Raw genomic sequence first — 24031 nt, forward strand, 5'->3', positions numbered from 1 at the left:
CAAAAATTGACAAATGGGATCTAATTAAACTTCTGCATGGTAAAAGAAACTATCAAAAGAGTAAGCAGACAACCTAAAGAATGGGAGAAGATATTTGCAAGCTATACATCTGACAAAGGCCTAATACCCAGCATCTATGAGGAACTTACACAAATTTACAAGAGAAAAACAAACAACCCCATTAAAAAGTGGGCAAAGGACATGAGCAGACACTTTTCAAAAGAAGATGTACCTGTGGCCAACAAACATATGAAAAAAAGCTCAACATCACTGGTCATTAGAGAAATGCAGATCAAAACAACAATGAAATACCATCACACTAATTAGAATGGTTTTTATTAAAAGGTCAAAAGATAATAGAGGCTGGCAAGGTTGCAGAGAAAAGGGAACACTTATACACTGTTAGTGGGAGTGTAAATTACTTCAACCACTGTGGAAAGCAATGTGTTGATTCTGCAAAGAGCTAAAAGCACAATGACCATTTGACCCAGCAATCCCATTACTACCAGAAGAATAGAAATCATTCTACTATAAAGACACATGCACACAAATGTTCATTGCAGCACTATTCACAATTCTGAAGACACAGAATCAACCTAAATGCCCATCCATGACAGATTGGATAAAGAAAATGTGGTACATATACACCATGGAATACTATGCAGCAATAAAAATGAATGAGATCATGTCTTTTGCAGGAAGATAGATGGAGTTGGAGGCTATCATCCTTAGCAAACTAACACAGGGACAGAAAACCAAATACTGCATGTTCTCACTTATAAGTGGGAGCTAAATGATGAGAACTTATGAACACAAAGGAGGAAACAACAGACACTGGGATCTTCTTGAGGATGGAGGGTGGGAGGAGGGAGAGAAGCAGAAAAGAATCTGTACAACAAACCCTCATGACAGGAGTTTGCCTATGTAACAAACTTTTACAGGTACCCCCAAACTTAAAAGTTTTTTTTAAATAAAATAAAATTCCTCAGCTATATTAGTCCATTCTCTCATAGTCTCAGGTAAAGAAATACCTGAGACTGAAATACCTGAGACTGGGTAATATTTTTTTTTTTTTTGAGACAGGGTCTCACTCCATTGCCCAGGCTGGAGTACAGTGGCTCCATTTTGGCTCTCTGCAACCTCTGACTCCCAGGTTCAAGCAATTCTCCTCCCTCAGCCTCCCAAGTAGCTGGGATTCAGGCACCTGCCACCATGCCTGGCTAATTTTTATATTTTCAGTAGAGATGGGTTTTCACCATGTTGGCCAGGCTGATCTCGAACTCCTGACCTCAAATCATCTGCCTGCCTGAGCCTCCCAAAGTGCTGAGGTTACAGGTGTCAGTCACCATGCCCGGCCTGAGACTGGGTAATTTAAAAAGAGATGAGGTTTAATTGGCTCACAGTTCTCCAGGCTGTACATGGCAGCATTAGCTTCTAGGGAGGCCTCTGGGAATTTAACAATCATGGTGGAAGGCAAAGCGGGAGCCAACACTTCACATGGCCAGAGTGGGAGAAAGAGAGAGATGGGAGGTGCCACACACTTTTAAACCAGATTGCGTGAGAACTCACTCACTATACAGTACCAAGGGGGGACGGTGCTAAACCATTCATAAGAACTCTGCCCCCATGATCCAATCACCTCCCACCAGGCCCCACCTCCAACACTGGGGATTACAATTCGACCTGAGATTTGGGCAAGGACGACATCCAAACTATATCATCAGCTCTGTTTGGAAGACTGTGGTAGTGCCAAAGTGGATGTTAAAGGTCGCAGATGCTGATCTCTTGTTGTCAGTACTTGCAGTTGTCCACTATGCCCCATCTTCTGGTAGCAGTCTTATACTTCTGGCAGTGTAGTTCGTCTTATAGGATGGATCCCAACCTACGATGGTTCGATTTTTCAACGTCATGATGGTCTGAAACTTATAAGCATTCAGTAGAAACCGCACTTTGAGTTTTGAATTTTGATCTTTTCCAAGGCTAGTAATATGCGATAAGAAACTCTCAATGCCGGGTAGCGGCACCAAGCTCAGCTCCCAGTCAGTCACAGCATCACAAGGGCCAGGAACCTATACTCTACAGTGTCCTGTGTTGCCAGGTGATTTGGCTCAGCTGTAGGCAATGTGCGTCCTGAGCACATTTAATGTAGGCTGAGCTAAGCTATGATGTTCGGTAGATTAGGTGTATTAAAAGCATTTTCAATTTAATCATGTTTCAACTTATGACGGGTTTATCGGGAAGTAACATCATCATAAGTCGAGTCACATCTATACTACAATAATCTGCCTTCTGGAGCCTCCCTTACACTCAGTCAGCTATTGACTTGGTTTTTACTAGCAGTTATTAAACAAACAAACAAACAGACCCTGATTCCTTTCATCTCCCCACCTGTTAAAAAGATGGCTACTTCATCATCTCTGATAGGGTGGCTAGGTTTAGCCTGTCCTAAAATTGACGGTTGTTACCAAATTGAAACAAATGCAGAAAGAAGTTGCACTGATTTGCCTCCTGGAAAAGCCAGAAGGTAAAATAAATTGTCATGTGGAGCAGTTTAATTCTTATGAAATCTCTGAAATTCTCACTGTTGTGAGAACATGACCCAGCAGGACACTAATCCCCACATGCTGTATTTACACTTTATCAGGTTTCTTCTTCTTCTTCTTTTAATCAAAAATCCCCGAGTCTGTAATGATCAGCCAGAACTGTCGTAACACCGTTCTGATTTCTGACCAACACTAATATGACTTTTCCTTGGTTGAAGCTGAGAGCAGACCATTCAAATAAATATTGAGAGTTGTCACTTTAATGATGTTGGGAGGTAGATTTGCTTGGTCTTTCTGTTCTTTTAGATTTAGGATTACAACACAGAAAAAGGATTTGAACATTTTGATCTGTGGAGGAGTTGTCATTGATCCAGCAAGTCACTTCTGGTCTCCAGAAAGTATTTGATTAGCTATTGACAAGTAAAAGGGAGTTATTTATTAAAACACACAGCTGATGCCACATTAGTAACATAACTTTGTGCATTCAGAATTACCCTCCCTTTCTTTCATTCTCTTTTCTTTGATTTCTTCACTCTATGAGTCAATGTGTCTAGGTCCCCTCAACCTTAAACCATCCCAGACCCTAATTACCCTTTTCTCTCCATTATCACCAAACTTCTTCAAACAGCAATAATGCAAGTAATAACAATAAGAAAAAAAGCCAATAATTATAAAACATTTGCTATGTTTCAAGTACTTTTTTTTTTCCTTTGAAATGGAGTCTCGCTCTGTCACCCAGGCAGTGGGTGGAGCCCACTGCAGCCTCCACCTCTGGAGTTCAAGTGATCCTCCCACCTCAGCCTCTCAAGTAGCTGGGATTACAAGCATGCACCACCAAGCCCAGCTAATTTTTGTATTTTTAGTAGAGATAGGGTTTCACCATGTTGACCATGCTAGTCTTGAACTCCTGGCCTCAGGTGATCCACCCACCTCGGCCTCCCATAGTGCTGGGATTACAGGTGTGAGTCACCACACCTGGCCAAGTACTTTATATATATATAAAACATAAATTAGCACATTTAATTCCAACAATATGAGGAAGGTATTATTTTATCCTTAATGTATAGATTTCAAAACACCAAGGCACAGAGAAGTGAAGTAACTTGCCCAAAGTCACACTGTGGCATTGATTTTATTTTTTCCTTCCTATTTTTAAGATTAAAGTAAAATTAGCAGAGCATAAAAATATCCCTTTTTAGTGTACAGTTCTGAGTTTTGACAAATGTATACAGTTGTGTAACCACCACAATAATCAAGATATAGAACAATTTCACCATTCTGAAAACTCTCCCCACCCCTACCAGGAAGTTTTGTCCCTTTGCAGTCAACCCATCCTCTACCCCCAGGTCCATATGTGTAACTATAAGAAGCTGCCGAGTGTTTTCCAAAGTGGCTGTACCATTCACCTTCCCACTAGCAATGTACGAGAGTCCTACTTGTTCCACGTTCTGGCCCGCACTTGGCAGGGTTTTTAAAGTGGTAGCCATTTAATAGATATGTAGTTTATCTCAGTGTTGTTTTAATTTGCATTTCCCAAGTGTCTAATGATGTTCAGAATTTTTTGTGAGCTTATTTGCCTTTCATAGGTCATTTTCAATGATGTGTTTGTGTCTTTTGTGCATTTCTTATTGGATTGTTTATTATTGAGTTTTGAAAAGTCTTTATGCATGCTAGATACAAACCCTTTATCAGATAAGAAGTTCACAAATATTTTCTCTGTCTGTGGCTTGTATTTTCATTCTCTTATCAGTGTCTTTTGAAGAGTAGTTCTTATTTTTATGAACTCCAATTTATCAAGATTTTTTATGTATAATGTTTCAAATGTCAAATCTAAGAAGTCTTTGCCTAATGCAAGGTCACAAATATTTTCTGCTATGTTTCTCTCCTTGAAGTTTTTAGTTCTAGGTTTACATTTACATCTGTGATCTCATTCAGGTTATTTTTTGTATATGGTACAAGTTTGAGTCAAGGTTAATTTTGTATTTTTGCATATAGATATCCAATTGTTTCAGAACTTAGAAAACCGAACATAGATTAACATATAACCCAGCAATCCCATTGCTTGGTATTTACCTAAGAGAATTGAAAACATGTGTCCACACAAAAATCTGTGTGCAAATGTTTACTTTATTCATATTTGCCAAAAACTGGAAACAACTTAGTATCCATTGACAGGTGAACGGATAAACAAGTTGTGGCCCATCCATGTGATGAAATACTAGTCAGCAATAAAAAGATGCTGCTACTCATAATAACTCGGATAGACCTTAAATAACTGTGCTAACTGGAAGAAGTCAGACTCGAGAGGCTGCATGCTGCATGATTCCTTATATATGACATTCTGGAAAAAGCAAAATGATAAGGACAGAAAACAGATCAGTGGTTGCCAATGGGTTGGGGGTAGGAGAGGAGATGGACCAAAAAAGGGACAGGGGGAACCCAGGAGTGATGGGTGTGTTCTACATCTTGGTTGTGGTAGTCATTATAAGCCAATATGCATTAGTCAAAATGCATAGACCTCTAAATCTAAGAAGGATGAATTTTACTGTATGTAAATTATGCCTCAATAAACCCAACTGAAAACAAATCAAAGCTGGGTGGAAAGAGGTTTGGAAAGAATTCAGGGCAATGGAGATAAAATAGTAGTAGCAAGAGGGGGTGATAGGACCCAGTGTGTTTTTGTTTTGTTTTACTGTGTTTTTAGAAGTTGAAAGAGGCAGGTTGGCAATTGAAATGGAATTTCAAATCCCCTTATTAAAAAAAATTATTCCAACACAGTTAGGGGATTGTTAACATGTTGCATGGAAATTGACTCCTCTTTAATAGTAGGTTTAAAGTTCCAGATTTGGAAAAAGAATTCATTGCACACCTGAACATGACAAAGCTCTTTTTTGTTTTGTTTTAAGCAGAGAAAGGGGATTGAAGGAAAATGAATTTTCTTCCTACCCTGTTTCTGTTAGTTTGTCCCAAAGCCCAACTGTCTATGGAGGACCTTTTTTTATGAACAATTTTATAACTATAAAATTAAAATTAAAATTGGAATTTCACCCATATGCCTACCAATATAAAATGCAAAATTTTTCTTTATTTTTGTTCCTCTGAAATCTTTGTTCATCTTACTATTTCCTATATTACTATTATCCCAATGCAGTTTTGAAATCACCTTCTGTTCTTTTCACTCAGAATATAAGCATTTTCTGTGTTATACATATTGTCTTCATAACTATCATTTAGATAACTGCGTAAGTTTTTTGCCAAACGGATGCCCTGCAATCTGTTAGGTCGTCTTCTATTGGTTCAGTATTACAGCTCATGCTTCCAGGAACATCTCTAAGCACGTACCTTTTTCTTTTTTATTTTGGAGATAGGGGATAAGTGGGAATAACCTTTTTGGGTGAATTCCCAGGAAAAGGATTACTCCGGTAATGGTGCTTTCTAAAAGAATGCTAGTTGTGGTATAGATACAAGGTAACCTCGAGAACGTGAGTGGCATTTTGTAACATAGATATTAAGCTCTACTTTTTCAACCCTGATTCAAAGCTTGATTCCCTCTCCATGAAGTCTGGTAAGCAGAAATTTCTGACAAGATACCTAGTCAGAAAAAGACAGCTAGAAGAAACTAGTCACCGGGTTCTCTATCCTAGTAGCAGAACAGAAGGCACCTAAGCCACAGGAGAGAGAAAGCAAAAAAGGAAATCCACGCTGCCTACATTGGCATGCAGAGAGGCTGTCATACCCTCACTACTCGAGTCTGCTATTATGAAACAGAGCTGAGTAAGTCATAAGTTAATGACTTGGAGTGAAAACAGTGATAGGGATGCTCTCATAGGAAAGCTGCCCTCCTGCAGTCATTTGGTGGGGAGCTCTATATTTTGGGCTGCGACCCTTGCCTCCCTGCCCTTACTCTCCTGCTCAAATGGGGACCCCTTAGCCTCTGATCTGTGGGCCCCCATTCTGCAAAGCCTTTTCTAGTTTTCTCCTCTCTGTCCGTTGTCAGATTTTCCAAACCTCCCCTATTCTTAAGGACCTATCACACTCCACCTCCATTTCTTTCAGTCTATGAACCTGGCTTACAAAGTGCTCAAAAATATCTTGTGAACTAAACTCTCTCATTTCACAGAGAAAGGTGAGGCTATCATGGAATGCCCTCAACTTGACAGAACTCCATTGCCACCCATCTACACCTTCTTCGTGGTGTATACCCAACCTTCCCTTTATTCTTAGTGAAAGAAATGTTTTCTCCTGTCCAAGCCAAGGCTGGCCCTTCTCCCTGTGCTTTCAGACTCATCCTTTCTCATCTTCGCAGGGACCTTTCTAATTCACTATTTACCCTCCCATCTGTCTTCAGCCTTTTCCTCTCTACTGCTCTATCTTCTTAGTACAGAATTATACTCAAGGTCTTCCCATTGTATACACACACACACACACACACACACACACCACCCCACCCGCAGCCTGGCCTTAGGGATCCTCTGGCTATTTCCTGACCTCAGTCTTTCCCTTTTATACCTGCAACACTTATCTCTGGGTCATGATCTCTCAGTCCCTCCTTAGCTCCTTAAGGGACCTCCCTTCCCCACCACTTCATCAAGACTGCTTTGGAAAAGGTCCCCTATGATGTTATGGCTGTAACATTCAAAGAACCATTTCCAGTGTCTCTCATTTGACATCTCTGTGGCATTTAGGCCTGTTGACTGTTACTTCTTTGGTAAAGGTCTGTCCTCCAAGGTTTCACCTCACTGACTCTCCCCTCAATCTCCTTGACAAGTCTCCCCTCTCTACCCATTCATATCAGTGTTTTCTAGGACACATCTTTGTCTACCTTCTTTTTTTGGAGGGGTCGTGGGGGACAGAGTCTCGCTCTGTCGCCCAGGCTGGAATGCAATGGCATGATCTTGGCTCACTGCAACTCTGCCTCCCGGGTTCAAGCAATTCTCCTGCCTCAGCCTCCTGAGGCTGGGATTACAATTGTGTGCCACCACGCCCGGCTAATTTTTGTGGTTTTTTAGTAGAGACGGGGTTTTACCATGTTGGCCAGGCTGTTCTTGAACTCCTGATCTTGTGATCTATCCATCTCAGCCTCCCAAAGTGCTGGGATTACAGGCATGAGCCACTGCACCCAGCCTTTGTCTACCTTCCTGTTCAACTCCCCTCCCTGGGAAATCTCATCTTCAGTTATGGTTCCAACTACTGCCTCTAATCTGCTGATTCCCACTTCTCTGCCTCTACCCCAGGCCTCTCTCAAAATGTACAAATTGGTGTAACTGATGGACATCTCTGGTTGATATTCTGCAAGTGATCAAATTAAACATGATTAAAAATAATTTCATATTCCCTCTCAACTTTTTCCTTCTGTATTCCTTATCTTAGAGAACGTAACAACTGTCCATCCAGCAGAAACCTGGGCTCATCTTCTGTCATCAAGTTCTCTTGGTTTCTGTTTTGAATATTTTGGAAATATTTCCCTTCCTTTCTATTTCTCTGCCAATGCTTTGGTTTGGATCCCCAAATATTGGAAGAGACTTATGACTGGTCCCCACTTCTCTTTTGATTTTCTTCCAATTCATCTTCTGTCCTGTCACAAAGCTGCTTGCCTTCTTTAAAAGGCTTCATGTTGCCTACAAGATAAACTTAACTGCCTGACAGCGAACACAGTCTGTCCTGTTCTGGTTCCTGCCTTCCTCTCCAGTCTTACCTTTTCCCTCCTCCACACTCTCACGCATCGACTGTACTAGGGCCACAATAAATTCTTCATGCATTTGCTTATGCTGTTCATTTACTTGGAACGTTTCTTCAATGCCATCTAGTGACATCTAGCTCACCTTTAAGAACTTTCTCTGATTTTCCTATGCCTATTCCTCACATAGAGTACCTCTCCTTCTTGGAGTTTTTATAACAAATAAAATAACTGTGATAATAATGAGTGCTACTCAACCATCTATAGCTCATGGTAGGATTTGCTCATCTTGACCTCTCTGAAGTTAGATGCGGCTGTGTAACAAGCCTTGGCCAATAAAATATAAGTGGAGATGGCATGTGTCAGTTCCAGGTCAGCGAATTTAATTGCCAGTGTGAGAGCCTCCACAACTCTTTCTCTGTTACAGTAATTGTCAACATTCCAGATGGTGGCCGTATCCTGGAATGAAGCTCCAGCCAATCTCCAAAAAATATGAACTGTGAGCAAGAAACACATCTTTGTTGTTTCAAACCTATAAAGTTCAAACTTACTTGTTATTAAAACATAACCCAGCCCATCCTGAATGATATGCTAGTATAGCTCTCCCAAGTGGCTGGTCATTTCAAAACACTTCTGCTAGATTCTGGGTTGTTGAACAAGTATCCTCTAATTCCTTTCACATTCTCAGAGTCTACCAGAAGGCTTAGGCACATCATGGGCACTCAATAATCTTTTTAGGGGAGGGAGGGGTGGGAGCACTGAAGGCACATAAACTCTTTAACTTACAAATAATTTGTCTCACATGTCAAGTAATGTTTTTTCAATAGGTTACAGCTGGGCTTGGTGGCTCATGCTTGTAATCTCAGCACTTTGGGAGGCTGAGGCGGGTGGATCACCTGAGGCCGGGAGTTCGAGACCAGCCTGGCCAACATGGTGAAACCCCATCTCTACTAAAAATACAAAAATTAGCCAGGTGCAGTGATGGGCCCCTGTAGTCCCAGGTACTCGGGAGGCTGGGGCAGGAGAATCTCTTGAGCCCAAGAGGCAGAAGTTGCAGTAAGCCAAGATCACATCACTACCCTCCAGCCTGGACGACACAGCGAGACTTTGTCTCAAAAAAAAAAAAAAAAAAAAAAAAAAAAGGTTACTGGAGGGTAATAAGAATAAGATAAAAAGTGTTTTCACTAACTGCTAAGTATGTTCCTTTATTGTCTGCCATTAATCTGTTTTATTTGATATTTCTAAATGTATGGCTTTCATTTCAGTTGCCTAACATTCGCTTTACTTCTATCTGCTGGGGTTTTCTATTATATTTTTTTCTGAAACTTTGTTATCCCTCTATCTATTACTGATACCAGTCTAACAGTCATATCTCTTATCCTACAAATCTTAAAAATCCTAGTAAATTCAACCTAAGTCTATATGTAATGGCATTAACCAGGAGTCTCAGGCAGTTGGAATACAATGTGCCACCAAAGCACAATGGGTAGAGGGGCCAGTGGGGAGACAAACAGCCAGGCATTCACTGAGCGGCAGCATGGCGGGGTGGGCAGAATGTGGCTTTTGGAGTTAGGAAAGTTTAAAATTGATCCGGTTTTGCCATTTACTATGCATGTTGGTCTCTATATCTCAGTTTCCTTAACTATCAGCATAGATGATAATAGAAATAAATCACAGAGCTTACAAGAAACATAAGTGAGATCATTTATGTGGAAGATTGCTGTAAATTTTAATTAATTGTCTAAATATTTTTAACATTATGAGGAGAGCAGAAGGGTTGTATTTCCCCTGAAAAGGGTGGGGAATATAAGAACTCAGTGTAGTGAGGGTCCCAGGAGGAATCGTTGAGGGTGGGTAAGAGGGATTTGGCCCATGGGTGGTCAGAGTACATGTCTCTGCATTGGGACCAGGGAATCCTCCATAGGAGTCCTTGAAGTACATGGAATTCAGGCAAACTTTCTATCTTGCAGCTCAGTCTTTTACTTTTTTTTCCTGACCAGGTGGGTGACTATTGCTATAAATAATGCAGGAATTTTGGATTTATGGTTAATTACTTATTTGAAACCAGTCACATACTTTCCTTACTGTCTGATAAATTGCTCTCATTCTTGCTTCTATTTCCCTTGAGCAATTTCTTGGACATCCTCTGTAATGTCTGGCCTAAAATGATCTTTGGACTGATAACACACCTCTAAGGAGAACCCCTGAGAGTCTCTTTGGAAGGAGCAGAGCCCTTCCACAGGAGACAGGGAGATGGAGGTCAAAAGTTAACTTTATTTTTGATAAAACTGTTAGAGAACATAGCTTAGATCTTCCATCAAGTTCCCCAAATTAGGCAGCGTCACCCACGCAGTCACAGACAGGGCCAGACAGCTGAAGGCCTCCCTGCCAAGGACAGAGCCCACTCCTTTAACCCAACCAGTTGGTGAGCAGGCTCCTGTAACTGGTGGGCAGATTTGGAAACAGGGGAAGCCACTGGGGCTGACAGCCAAGTATGCTCAGTTTCTTACTGCAAATTCATCAATCAGATTGCTCACTGCCCTGAGGCCAGGTGGCTGTGGACAAAGTATAAGACCTTCATGAAAATGGAAGCGAAAGATCCCAGCTTAATTTTGATCAGAAAACCCCCCAACTGTGTGGAAGAAGTGCTAAATACTGCTCCTTCCCCCTCCCCTCCTCCTTGTGGCTTCCGCCTTCCCTAACAGTAAGGGCTTCTAACTCTTGGCCTCACCTGTCTTGGCCACCATCCACCTCAGTCATCCTCAGCCTTGGCTGCACATTAGAGTCCCTGAGGAACTTTTAAAGCATTCCAATGCTCAGGTCCCACCCGCAGAGATCCTGATTCAATTGGTCTGGGATGGAGCCTCAGGATCAGTAGTTTTAAGGACTCCCCAGATGATTCTAAAGTGCAGCCAGAGTTATGGACCACTGATCTAATAGTTTTGGTTTCATCAACCTTTTTGCCTTCATCTGGCCAGATGTAAAATACAGAAAAGGCCATCTGTGAAGCTCTCAGAACTAAGGCAGCCTCTGATAATGATGTCAGCAACGGTGCAGCAATTTCTTCCTAGATTAAAGCTATAAAGGCAGTTTCAGAGGTCCTGTTTTTCGTCTCAACTTGTCCTTCTCTACATAAAAGGATGTGTTTTTTAAAAAAGTATTTGGCCTCTTGGTGCTCAGCTATTCATTTTCTTGAAAGAGAATAAGAGGGAAGATTTCTTTCTTCTTACAGAAATGCTCTTGATCTGACTTTCCCCTCAGCCCATCTGCAGCCAGTCATTATGAAAATCCAGTAAAAGACATTCTCTGACATCAGCTCAATGCATTCATCTCCTTTAATATCACCCATAATCTCACACTCAGGTATTGAGCCAAGCTTCCAAAGGCTATGTGGTCAGGTTGAATGAAATCCATGACCCCAGCACTTAAAAGGAGACCTGATGGTATGATAAAACCATTCAAAATCTGATTTTCTCAGCTCCTTACCTGAATTTCTCTCAGCTGAAGTGTATCCACCTCACTCAAGCCTATTCAGAGGCAGCCCCATCAGTGAGTCTTAATCACCCATGGTGGCTTAGGGATGACAGCTGCTGTGGCACATATGTGTCTCTGATAACGGGACACGTTTAACTGCTCCTCATCCACAGGGGTATGATTATGTTGGGGTAATAACTCCTGAGAATGGCTTTGCCACAGTTATAACATGCTGAGAGGGAGCGAAATATGAACCCTGCATAAATTAGACTACCAGGTACAAAGTTTGCTATTAGTCAGTTCTATCATACCTCTAATAAGAGTGTATCTCACCATAGACAATTGCATTCAGCTGCACGACGAGATGACAGGCAAATTTGTCAGTTTAACGTGTATGAGTTTTGTTTTTTTAAAAATACACCTATAACTTTATGAAACCCCTAATATATTTCAGAGATGAAAATGGACGTTTGTTTTTATTTTTTTCAAACAAGATTTTAATTGATGCTACAATTCTATCCCCTTGGCTCTTAATACAATACTAGTTTTTGAAATGAATCAAATGCTATGTGCCTGCTTTTCTTTTGGTCCTTGACTTTGTTTTAAACTGTTCATGCCACCTCAGCAAAGAGTCTGCCATTTTGTTAATTGCTGTGGTGAAATCATTGCTGTGGTCAAAGTAGCTAACTTTGAAGATCATACCATGAAGATTTTAGTTGGCAGTGATCTTAAATTAGCTAACCACACATGTGATCAGATATCTCTGCCTTACACCTAAACTGCCAACATTAAGGTAATATAATTACATAACCCAAAGATTGATCATAAGCATGTGACTTCCTCAACCAATATTATTAAACAGGCTTGACTTGGCTATTTTACCTTGCAAGGATCAAAGATTAAGATTTAGACATCAGGATCACTAAAATGTGAAATAAAAAGGCAATGAATGAATTCAAGTCATAAGGCCAAATACTCTCAGATGGTTACATGAGAACCAGCTTTTGTGAGGCTTCAATACTATTCTTAAAATAAATGGTGAACACTCCTATTCAATACAGTATTGGAAGTTCTGGCCAGGGCAATCAGGCAAGAGAAAGAAATAAAGGGTATTCAAATAGGAAGAGAGGAAGTCAAATTGTCTCTGTTTGCAGATGAGATGATTGTATATTTAGAAAACCCCATCGTCTCAGCCCAAAATCTCCTTAAGCTGATAAGCAACTTCAGCAAAGTCTCAGGATACAAAATCAATGTACAAAAATCACAAGCATTCCTATACACCAATAACAGACACACAGAGAGCAAAATTATGAGTGAATTTCCATTCACAATTGCTACAAAGAGAATAAAATACCTAGGAATACAACTTACAAGGGATGTGACGGACTTCTTCAAGGAGAACTACAAACTACTGCTCAAGGAAATAAGAAAGGACACAAACAAATGGAAAAACATTCCATGCTCATGGATAGGAAGAATTAATATCATGAATATGGCCATGCTGCCCAAAGTAACTTATAGATTCAATGCTATTCCCATCAAGCTACCATTGACTTTCTTCACAGAATTAGAAAAAACTACTTTAAATTTCATATGGAACCAAAAAAGAGCCTGAATAGCCAAGACAATCCTAAGCAAAAAGAACCAAGCTGGAGGTATTACGCTACATGACTTCAAACTATACTACAAGTCTACAGTAACCAAAACAGCATGGTACTGGTATCAAAAAAGATCTAGAGACCAGTGAAACAGAACAGAGGCCTCAGAAATAATGCCACACATCTACAACCATCTGATCTTTGACAAACCTGACAAAAACAAGCAACAGGGAAAGGATTCCCTATTTAATAAATGGTGTTGGGAAAACTGGCTAGCCATATGCAGAAAACTAAACTGGACTCCTTCCTTACACGTTATACAAAAATTAACTCAAGATGGATTAAAGATTTAAACATAAGACCTAAAACCATAAAAATCCTAGAAGAAAACCTAGGCAGTACCACTCAGGACATGGGCATGAGCAAAGACCTCATGACTAAACACCAAAAGCAATGGCAACAAAAGCCAAAACTGACAAACGGGATTGAATTAAACTAAAAGAACTTCTGCACAGCAAAAGAAACTATTATCAGAGTGAACAGGCAACCCGCAGAATGTAAGAAAATTTTTGCAATCTACCCATCTGACAAAGGACTAATATCCAGAATCTACAAGGAAGTTAAACAAATTTATAAGAAAAAACCCCATCAAAAAGTGGGCAAAGGATATGAACAGACACTTCTCTAAAGAAGACATTTATGAGGCCACAAACATGAAAAAAAGCTCATCATCACTGGTCATTAAAGAAATGCAAATCAAAACCACACTGAGATATCATCTCACACCAGTTAGAATGGCAATCATTAAAAAGTCAGAAAGCAACAGATGTTAGAGAGGATGTGGAGAAATAGGAACGCTTTTACACTGTTGGTGGGAGTGTAAATTAGTTCAGCTATTGTGGAAGACAGTGTGGCGATTCCTGAAGGACCTAGAACCAGAAATACCATTTGACCCAGCAATCCCATTACTGGGTATATACCCAAAGGATTATAAATCATTCTACTATAAAGACATATGCCCACATATGTTTATTGCAGCACTGTTCACAGTAGCAAAGACTTGGAACTAAGCCAAATGCCCATCAATGATGGACTAGATTAAGAAAATGTGGCACATGTATACCATAGAATGGTATGCAGCCATAAAAAGGATGAGTTCATGTCTTTTGCAGGAACATGAATGAAGCTGGAAACCATCATTCTCAGCAAACTAACACAGGAACAGAAAACCAAACACCACATGTTCTCACTCATAAGTGGGAGTTGAACAATGAGAACACATGGACACAGGGAGGGGAATATCACACACTGGGGCTTGTCGGTGGGTGGGGGGCTAGGGGAGGGATAGCATTAGGAAAAATACCTAATGTAGATGACGGGTTGATGGGTGCAACAAACCATCATGGCACGTGTATACCTATGTAACAAACCTGCATGTTTTGCACATGTATTTCAGAACTTAAAGTATAATAAAAAAAACTTTAAAAAAATAGATAGTGAAATTGAAGGATAATCTTACATATTTTCTTCATCTCTTTGTATTCCTTTTTCATATTCTAAGGGGGCAAAATGTAGCAGAGGAAGAGCATGATCTACCATATGCATATGAATTTGAATCCCAAGTCTGCTACCTATTAGCTATGTGACTTTGGAAAATTGTGGTGACCTCTCTGTTTCCAGTTTCCATATTTCTTCAAGAGAAACAGCATCATAACCTGTCCCATGTAAGGGTTGTAGATAATACATACAAAATGCCTGGCACCTATAAGGCATCCAATAAATGGGCAGCTGAAATAATATTCATTATTGAATATTGGTTTTATCAATATCACTCTATCATTATATCAATATCATAATATTAATTAAAGTAATTCAATATTAATGAGTATATACTGATATACTTTTATCATTCTCAAAGTCTAATCTTTTGCGAGTGGCAGAGACCCACCCAGTATTTTTTTCTTCTGAGATGTCTGAAAGTCCTTGGGGAAGATGAGTCACCTTCAGAAATTAGTAAAGAAAGCAGAGCAGCAAATTGTGAGAACAGTTGAGGAATCGTCCTTCAATAGGTGAAGTTCATATACACCAGGGTTACATTCCAGAAGTGCCACTTAGTACCTGCCCCTGTCAGACTCCTCTTCCTCTCCCAGGTATGCTCGGGTCAATGACTTTACTACTATTAGGGTGTGGGATGATTTAAAGGGAAGGAAGGTATATGGGTGTGCATGTGCACATGTGCTTACATGTAAAATTATAATTCTTGAACAATGTTGATTCTGTACTTTTTTTATATGAATATGGGAAGGTAGTTACTAGGGGAAGGGAGAAATAAAACTTCTTTTTCTAGATTAGGTTGGCAGAACCAGAAGTTCCTTTGCTCAAAGTCATTTTCTCCATATTCCTCACCAATTGGAGGATAATTTCTGCCAAGTTCCTCTTCTGGGTAAAGAATGCCCTTGGAGAGGTCAGGCGTAGTGGCTTATGCCCATAATCCTAGCACTTTGGGAGGCCAATGCAGGAGGATTGCTTGAGCCCAGCAGTTTGAGACCTGCCTGGGCAACCCCATCTCTACAAAAAACTTTTTTAAAAGTTCGCCAGGTGTGGTGGCACATGTGTGTGGTCCCATCTACTCAGGAGGCTGAAGTGGGAGGATCCCTTGGGCAGGAGAGGTCAAGGCTGCAGTGAGCTGTGATTGTACCACTGCACTCCAGGCTGGATGACAGAGTGAGACCCAGTCTCAAAACAAAACAAATACTCTTGGAGTGTTAAACATATTGGTCATTCCTAACTTCTTGCCATTATCAGTTTAAGAAATTAGATTTAGGAAAGTGGAGTTTTTCAGTGAGGCTGGAAGAGGAGTTTCTTGGAAAAACAGAGAAAGCAAAAATTGGAGGAAGCAGCATGTCAGCTTCTTCTTGCTTTTGACCTTCTTCCATTTGTGCTTTCTCAATAATACCATCTCATTTATTTCGGTATTTGTGGCTGCCTCTACTTTCTGGAACCCACTAATCCATCTTGCCAGAATTCCAAAGCATCCCATTCTTCAATTTCCCTTTCTTTAACATGCAATTTCCCACACAAAAAGTAAAAGATTGTAATGGGAGAGAAAAGAAACATCCACTTTGGTCATGAAATCCATCTGGATCCTGATAAATGGTAGATATTTCAGAATACTTTAAAAATCATGAGTTTTGAGGATCAGAGCAAAGGCACACGTAACTCAGCATGTCTAATGATGGTGGCCAAAAATCTGTCAGTGGAGTCATCATGTGACTAAGATTAGATGGGTTATGCAACTGTAAAGCTGGAAGGAACTTGTCTAGAACAGCCAGCCCCTCATTATATAGATCACAGAGCATTTAAATGGTAGGAGATGTCAGAAATCACCTAGTATCGTCTCCCATATACAGATGCAAGAACTGAAAATCAATGAAGTGATAGAATTTTCTCAAAGTGTAATCTCTTGTGAGTGGCAGAGACCCACCTCAAATCCAGGTTGCTTAATTTCAATAGTGTCAGTTTACCAAACATTTATTAAGTACCTCTTTGGGCCATGCACTGTCTGAGGCCCTGGTTTGAAGGAGCACTGGGATGAATAATACACAGCTCCTGCCTTCTTGAGGATTAAGATCTCCTTGCAGAGAAATACACATTCTCAAATATTTATAATATAGTTGTTTTGAAATAATAGAGCAAACATCAAGGTCTGGGAAGGACAGAGGAGGAAGCAATTATTCGGCTGAGAGAAGTTGAAGGTTTTTCTTTCACAATAGTGCTTATCATACATTATTATCTTCTATTCCATTAATTGCCTTTTTAATGGGAGGTAAACAAAACCTCTGTTTGCTGGACTGTTTTAATAGGTGAGTGAGACTAGACAACAGGACCCCTAAGCTAAAAGGCAGAAGAGCCCATGCTTGCTGGTGAAATGGTGCATATGGCTTCTTCCTCTCTTCCCCTAACCAGGCAGTCTTTGCAGATGAACTTCATAGGCTTCCCCTCTACATACCCCTATACCTACTTCCACACAGACCATAGGAGGAGACACAGGATATCAGACAGAGCTACGTCAAAGACCTTTGTAGCTCTGCCATTGGCAGGGTGTTAGGAGAGATGCAAGGTGTGCAGGGTCATGACCAGCGAGTCACCTGGGGCAGGTCAGGTCAGCAAGAGACAAGAGTCACACTTGGAGGAGACCATGGAGATAGACAGTGCCAACTCTCAGTGACAGGCACTGAGACCCTGAGGCCCAACCATTTCATCCCAACATGTGTTTGAGAAGCCACCTGCTTGCTCACAGAAGTAGTTTCAACATTTTCTCTCCAATCTGGGTCAAATGCCTCATTTAGTAAAGAAACTCTGCTTTTCTAAAATATGAAGTGAACTAATTTCTGTTCAGCTTTTTATAAATTTTCAATCATGAGGTCCAAATTAAAATGCTTTTCAAAGTATGACTAAAGTCGCGAGCTGTGATACATGATTGGTTAAATTTTATTTTTCACATTTTAAGAAAATAATTCCATATGTTTTTGCCAGCTCATTGAACTGTCTTGGCGATGAATAGATCAGTATATCTAGGAATGATTGATACCATATGATTCTTGGGTATCATATTTTGATGATATTCTGCAATGTTTCAAATTACCGAAACAGAAACCCACCCACACACACTGAGCTCAAAATTTGCAGTTTTTGTCTTGATGGCTCCATTTAGAGTTTAAACATCATCATTAAAATTTTACAGGTGACATATCAAGAAAAATTAAGCCCACTAGTTGTGTCTCTTTGAAGGGAAAACATTCGTTCATTATAATGAATGAAATTGCAGGCTAGGTATGAATGCTGGTGACCTCTAGAAAATGAACCACTGACCCATAAGTGGATGAGAATCAGCCAGAGTAAATGAGGCAGAAGTTTTCCCAGCATAACTGTGCATGCTGGCAGGGCAGATTCTTGTTATAATTAAAAGAGATAGAGTGGTCGATAGGGAACATTTAATAGGAGCAAACATGACTACATTGCCAAACTATTTTTCTGGTCCATTTTTCATTCTCATGTTATGCCATATATGTGGGTTTTAAAAGTGACACAAGCATTGCACGTGAAAATAACACACATGGACTTGTACAGCAGAACCCAGGAAAAATTCAATTAAAATATGAACACCATCAATGACCAACTTGTTCAGAGCAAATCCCCATCTAAATCTGTACTGACCAATACAGTAGCCATAAAAATGAGCATGTGACCCTATGCAAATCAGACATCCCCTCCTCCAGACTCTGCATATATTCCTGGCTGGTGTCTACCACACTTAGGGACCTCTTCTTTTGGCTTTGGAGCCCCCCTCCCTCTGTCTCTGTACAGGGGAGCCTCTTCCTTCTGCCTTCTCTTTTCTTTCTTGCCTATTAAACTCTCTGCTCCTTAAAACCACACACACAAAAATGAGCATGTGAAATGTGGCTAGACTGAATTAGATGTAATGTAAATGTAAAATACACTTTAGATTTCCAAGACAGTGTCAAGAAAAAAAAATGTAAAACATCTCAATAAATTTTTAATTGTATGTTAAAATGATAATATTTTGGATATCTTGCGTTTAAAAAAATCATTCAAATTAATTTCATCTGTTCCTTTTTACTTTTGTTTTCTAGTATGGCTGCTAGGACATTTAAAAGTACATATGTGGCTTGTGGCTTGCATTTGTGGCTTGTAATATATATATATATATATATATATTTTTTTTTTTTTTTTTTTTTTTTGAGATGGAGTCTCACTCTGTCGCCCAGGCTGGAGTGCAGTGGCGAGATCTCGGCTCACTGCAAGCTCCGCCTCCCGGGTTCACGCCATTCTCCTGCCTCAGCCTCCTGAGTAGCTGGGACTACAGGCACTCGCCACCACGCCCGGCTAATTTTTTGTATTTTTAGTAGAGAGGGAATTTCACCATGTTAGCCAGGATGGTCTCGATCTCCTGACCTTGAGATCCGCCCATCTCGGCCTCTCAAAGTGTTGAGGTTACAGGCATGAGCCACTGCGCCCGGCCTGCTCGTAGTATATTTTTATTGGCCAGTGCTGATATAAGTGAAATGTTTAGGTATGCAAAATAGTGTTTATCCACCTAACAGAGCTGAAATATAAATTCCTATTAATTGATGATAGCAGGACAACACAAAGAAAACTGAGACCAGCCTGGCCCACATGGTGAAACCCTGTCTCTACTAAAAATACAAAAAAAAAAAATTAGCTGGGTGTGATGGTGCACGCCTGTAGTCCCAGCTACTTGGGAGGCTGAGGCAGGAGAATCGCTTGAACCCAGGAGGGGTAGGTTGCAGTGAGCCAAGAAAACTGGCCACGAAGTGATTTTTATCTTGATAAGTTACCTTTTCCATTCCTCCTACGCTGGTAAGATTCTGCAAATTCAAATGTTTGCTTAATAACTTTCTAAAAGCACAATAAGAAAGAAGACATTCTGGGAAATGAATTGTGCACTAATTATAAGTTGAGCTCTGGAAGAAACAGAAAAGAGTCATCCACCTGAGCTCTGTGGAGGTCCCTGATTTTTGCTCCAAGGAAGCCACTACTGAGAAAATAAGGTTAGACCTTTTATTCATTTATATGAACAGAGCTTATACATTTCTATCAGGAAGAATATCAGAGGATTCTCATCCAAGCAAACGTTGATGAAACATCATTGACAGGGTAATGACATTTTGAATGGAAAAAATGTGAACCATGAAGCTGCGTTGCAATGGGTGTGTAAACTTTGAGGGTGCAATGTGTCCCAAAGCCATGTTGATTAGAAAGTTTTAATGCTGAGAGGGATGTTTATTTAAATGAATATTATCCTCTCTGGGGAGTCCATTGGATCTATTTATTTTGGTTTTCCCAACTCTCTCTCATGCTGCATTGAAAAAGACACTTTTATGCTTAGAAAAAAAAAAAGCTCTACTGTAAGTATTCTTTGCTGGGCCTCACCAAAATGAATGAGATTTTAACATGTATGGTATATACAATACACTTAATATGTATAGTCTATTGTATATAGATGGAGCTGTCACTGCAGAACAAACAAGTAAATGGAAGATTTTCTTCACTAGGCTAGGGAGAGAATGTTAGGGGTATCTGGGAACTAATGTAATTCTGTGAGATAAGTGAGGGTACTGTTTAAACCCCACCAGTTCCGCGAGTCCTCACAGAAAGCAAAAGGAGGGGCACCCAATTAGAACAACTTCATCCTTAGACAGGACCAGCATAGGACACAACCATAAAAATCATTCGCTGAACCCCAGAAGAATGTGGCTGTGTAAGGATTAAATGAGACAAAGCATATAAAGTGCTTACTATGTAGTAAGCATTCAGAAAACATCTTATTATTGTTTTGAAACATGTTGTATAGCATGAGTGAAGTTTATCTCCATTTCACTGCAGAAAATGTAAAGGCTCCAGAAAATTTACTAGTACCCTCTCCACTTTTGTCTAAATTCATTTGTGAGAAGCTTTACTCAACGCTTTGGCTGCCGGTGACTCATGGTTAAATCATCTCTCTCATCTTTTTTCCTTTTCAGTTTTTTAATACAGTTGCATATCACATGACATTCTGCTTTGTTTTCTTCCTTCCCCTTCCCCAGGAAAACTAAGCAACTCTAACAGCCCCATTACCTTAATGAATAAAAGCCATTCAGTGAAAAGAACTGGTATCCACTTCAACAATTAAAAAGCTAACAACTAATTCTTGGAAATTTTCTGGAGCCCTATGAAAATTCATATCACTTAGTAACCTATGTGAGCTGAAGGTTGGTGTCCAATGACTGCTAAGAAGATATAAGGAATGTTGCAGAAATATAAATAGACCAGCACTGAAATTTAATTAGGCACTGCATATGTTAATAATAAATTCAATTAATTTAGCCTTCTACCTATACTAGAAAGAAAAAAAAAAACCTGGGCAAAATAATAATTCATTTTAAATGCTTCAATTGGTAACCTCCTTTCCTGAAGAGTGATTTATGCAGTAATTTACTGACTGTGTCTTCGTAAGATTGTTGCAAACCAGCCCTTCTGAAATAATAATAACTTCTGAATGTGTGTTGTAAGAGATATAACAAATGACTTCCTATTAATTTTCATTTAATGAGTTGCCTATTCACATGGTAATTTTTAAAAATTCTCTTCTTAAGATAAACAGGTTATAAATACTGTAGATTACACTTCCATTTCACAAAAATCACAACAAGAAAATCTCTCTCATATTCTCTACATGATTTACAGGTCAATCAGTTTAAAATGTTCTATACTAAATAGGCATCCATTTCTTTCCCAGGTAGCACAGCAGATCATTTTAAATTTCTACAGCCAAATGATTCCAAATTAGTTAAAAATGAAAACTGAATATTTAGCAGCAGGAAAGGTCTTAGCAGGAATAATGGAAGGGAGTGGGGAGCAGGAAACAAAATCACGAAAAAGGTGGCAAAGCAGGTAGGGTTAAATAAGGAGCCCATGACCTTGGTTCTTTTTATAAAGAACAAAAGGCATAAAGATCATTCTTTATAGCTTTCCTATTTCCCCAAGTTTACTTTTTTAAAAAGACTCCATAATTTTTTACATAAATGTTAATACTTAAGCATCTTAATTGCTAATATTTCCAAAAACCTTAATTATGTAACAATGAATTAACTCTATAATAAAAAGAGCAAGTATAAAATAATAAAAACTAGGAAGAAGAAATTGCTCAGAATCATAGGTTTTTCATATGGTTCACACCGATTTAAAAAGTTCTGCAGTAAACATGGCAAAATTCTCAAATATAATTCCTCGCAACACTGGGAAGGGTCTGCCTAAAGTATTAAATAATTCAAATGCAATTGCTACTTACATGAGAACCGAAAGGGCCTTGCTCCTAACCCACACTGCCTCACACCCTCTCCGTGGAAAAGCCCATACTGCATTTCACCCATAAACTTGTCCAGCTCCTGCCCTGAGGCATTGACGAGCAGAGCTCCCGTTTTGCAGAGGATAGTGACTTTGATCCACAACGGTGTCCCCAAGGCTGTCACAACTCCGAGGGCACATGCAAAACTTAACACTCCAGCCATGCAAAAAATGATTTTCTTCTGTTGGCTTGGCATGATGAGAAGCGGCCTCTGTGAGGGCGAGGTTCAAAAACAAGACCTTTGTGAGCAATGGGAAGGGACTGCCCCTTTGACTGCATTTATTACAGAAGCTGAACGGACAGCTCCCAGCTGAAAAGGCAACTTCACCATCGACGGTTCTCGCCAGGTTAAATGTCAGTAGATGAAGGCCTCATCATCACTCATACTTGGCTTTTCTCCTTTTCTGCGGCTTCTTCTCCCTAATTGGAAATCTTTGGACTAAGAATCTGTAAAATAAAAGTCTTTCAAACTGCCTTCAAGTGTCTCCTCTGTGTCACTTGGTAACAAAGGTCTAAGATAACAGATGGAGTCCTCAGTGTAACTTGATAAATGTTTCCCTTCCTTAGCCTTTTGTCTGACTGGGTGAGTTGAAACTTTCAGAAACAGGCTTGAATCTGATGGTAAATTTTCAGCAACTTGAGAAGTTCATTTATCGATGTTTTTATTTTTGGTTGTTATTGTTTTTAGTGGTGGGGGAAGGAGCTTTAGCAGAGGTAGGGAGAACGTATGTACCTGTATTGATAGTTGATGTCAAAAATTTTTAATTACAGCAGGATAAAAATATTAAACAGAATTGGGTCCTACATGAATATTAAGTGCTCTAGATCAACCATGGGTCCTTGTCCTTCCAACTTAATTTCTCCCAGATCCATGGTTTATACCTAATGTATCAATAGAGAATTTGATTCAAATTTTTCTTGGCATACAGAAATATGAAAATGCAGGAGCAAATATCTAGATTTCTAAATGCTTTCCTTTAAGAAGCTTAGCTGCTTTAGGATAATAGCAAGGGAATGTGTTTCTGGGTCCAAGGAATACCAGGATCTGTAAAGATAAGGGCATATTGATGGAAAGAGGGATGGTGGTCAGATAGGGGACTCTATGGTTTCATCATAAAAATGCACAGGTCTCAGCAAAGGTAATCTATTTGGGAGACTAGAGACAGTTATGAGCAAAGATTAAGCAGCAGGTAGGTCTGGTTAAATGGTCAAGACCTGGAAACTAAAGTTCAGAATTCAGTAACAGCTTTTTAACTTTGCATTTCCAATGAGATTCCTCCTTCTACAGACACAGGACTCTGTGTGTGTGTGTGTGTGTGTGTGTGTGTGTGTGTAAGTGTCTAGTGAATGTTTATTATATGCCATGTTATTGTCCTGAGCGCTGACCTACAAAGTTAATGTTTAGTAAGAACTTATGTCTGGCAACATGTGAAGTATTCTACCTAAATTATCTTATGTAATTCTCATAATTAGCATATAAAGTAATGAAGAAGAGGAAGAAGAAGAGGAGGGAGGAGGAGGAGAAGGAGGAGGAGGAGGGAAGAAGGAAGAAGAATAAGAAAGAAGAAAGAAGAAGAAAAAGAAATTATTCCTATCTTACATATAAGGAAATTGAGGCTCACAGAGTTTAAGCAACTTGCTGAAGAGAGTAGTGGAGCTGGGATTCAAATCCAGGTCTTCTACTTCTGAGGTTGATGTTCTATTCCAAGCAAAGCCCCCGACCTTGAAAAGATGGCAAACATTTCAGTTTGGGTTGGGTTCGTCTGGGAGTAACAGGGGCAGACTAGCCCATTATTAGTTACACATCTTG

At 39.8% G+C, this 24031-nt stretch overlaps 1 protein-coding gene across 2 annotated transcripts in view; it reads right to left on the reverse strand.

The window, feature by feature from the left end:
* The window catches only part of CLRN1 (clarin 1), a 48410-nt gene extending 25700 nt beyond the window's left edge, over positions 1 to 22710 (reverse strand). The window contains exon 1 of one of the 2 annotated variants that reach the window (XM_032173848.1): positions 22165 to 22710. In XM_032173848.1, the coding sequence (XP_032029739.1) occupies positions 22165 to 22417 (253 nt within the window). In that variant the 5' untranslated portion in view covers positions 22418 to 22710. The remainder of the gene's footprint in view (positions 1 to 22164) is intronic. The other variant, XM_032173849.2, reaches the window with a different exon arrangement.
* Between the last annotated feature and the right edge of the window lie 1321 nt (positions 22711 to 24031).

This window comes from Hylobates moloch, unplaced genomic scaffold (genome assembly GCF_009828535.3).
Source record: "Hylobates moloch isolate HMO894 unplaced genomic scaffold, HMol_V3 SCAFFOLD_13, whole genome shotgun sequence".
In the NCBI taxonomy this organism is placed as follows: domain Eukaryota; kingdom Metazoa; phylum Chordata; class Mammalia; order Primates; family Hylobatidae; genus Hylobates; species Hylobates moloch.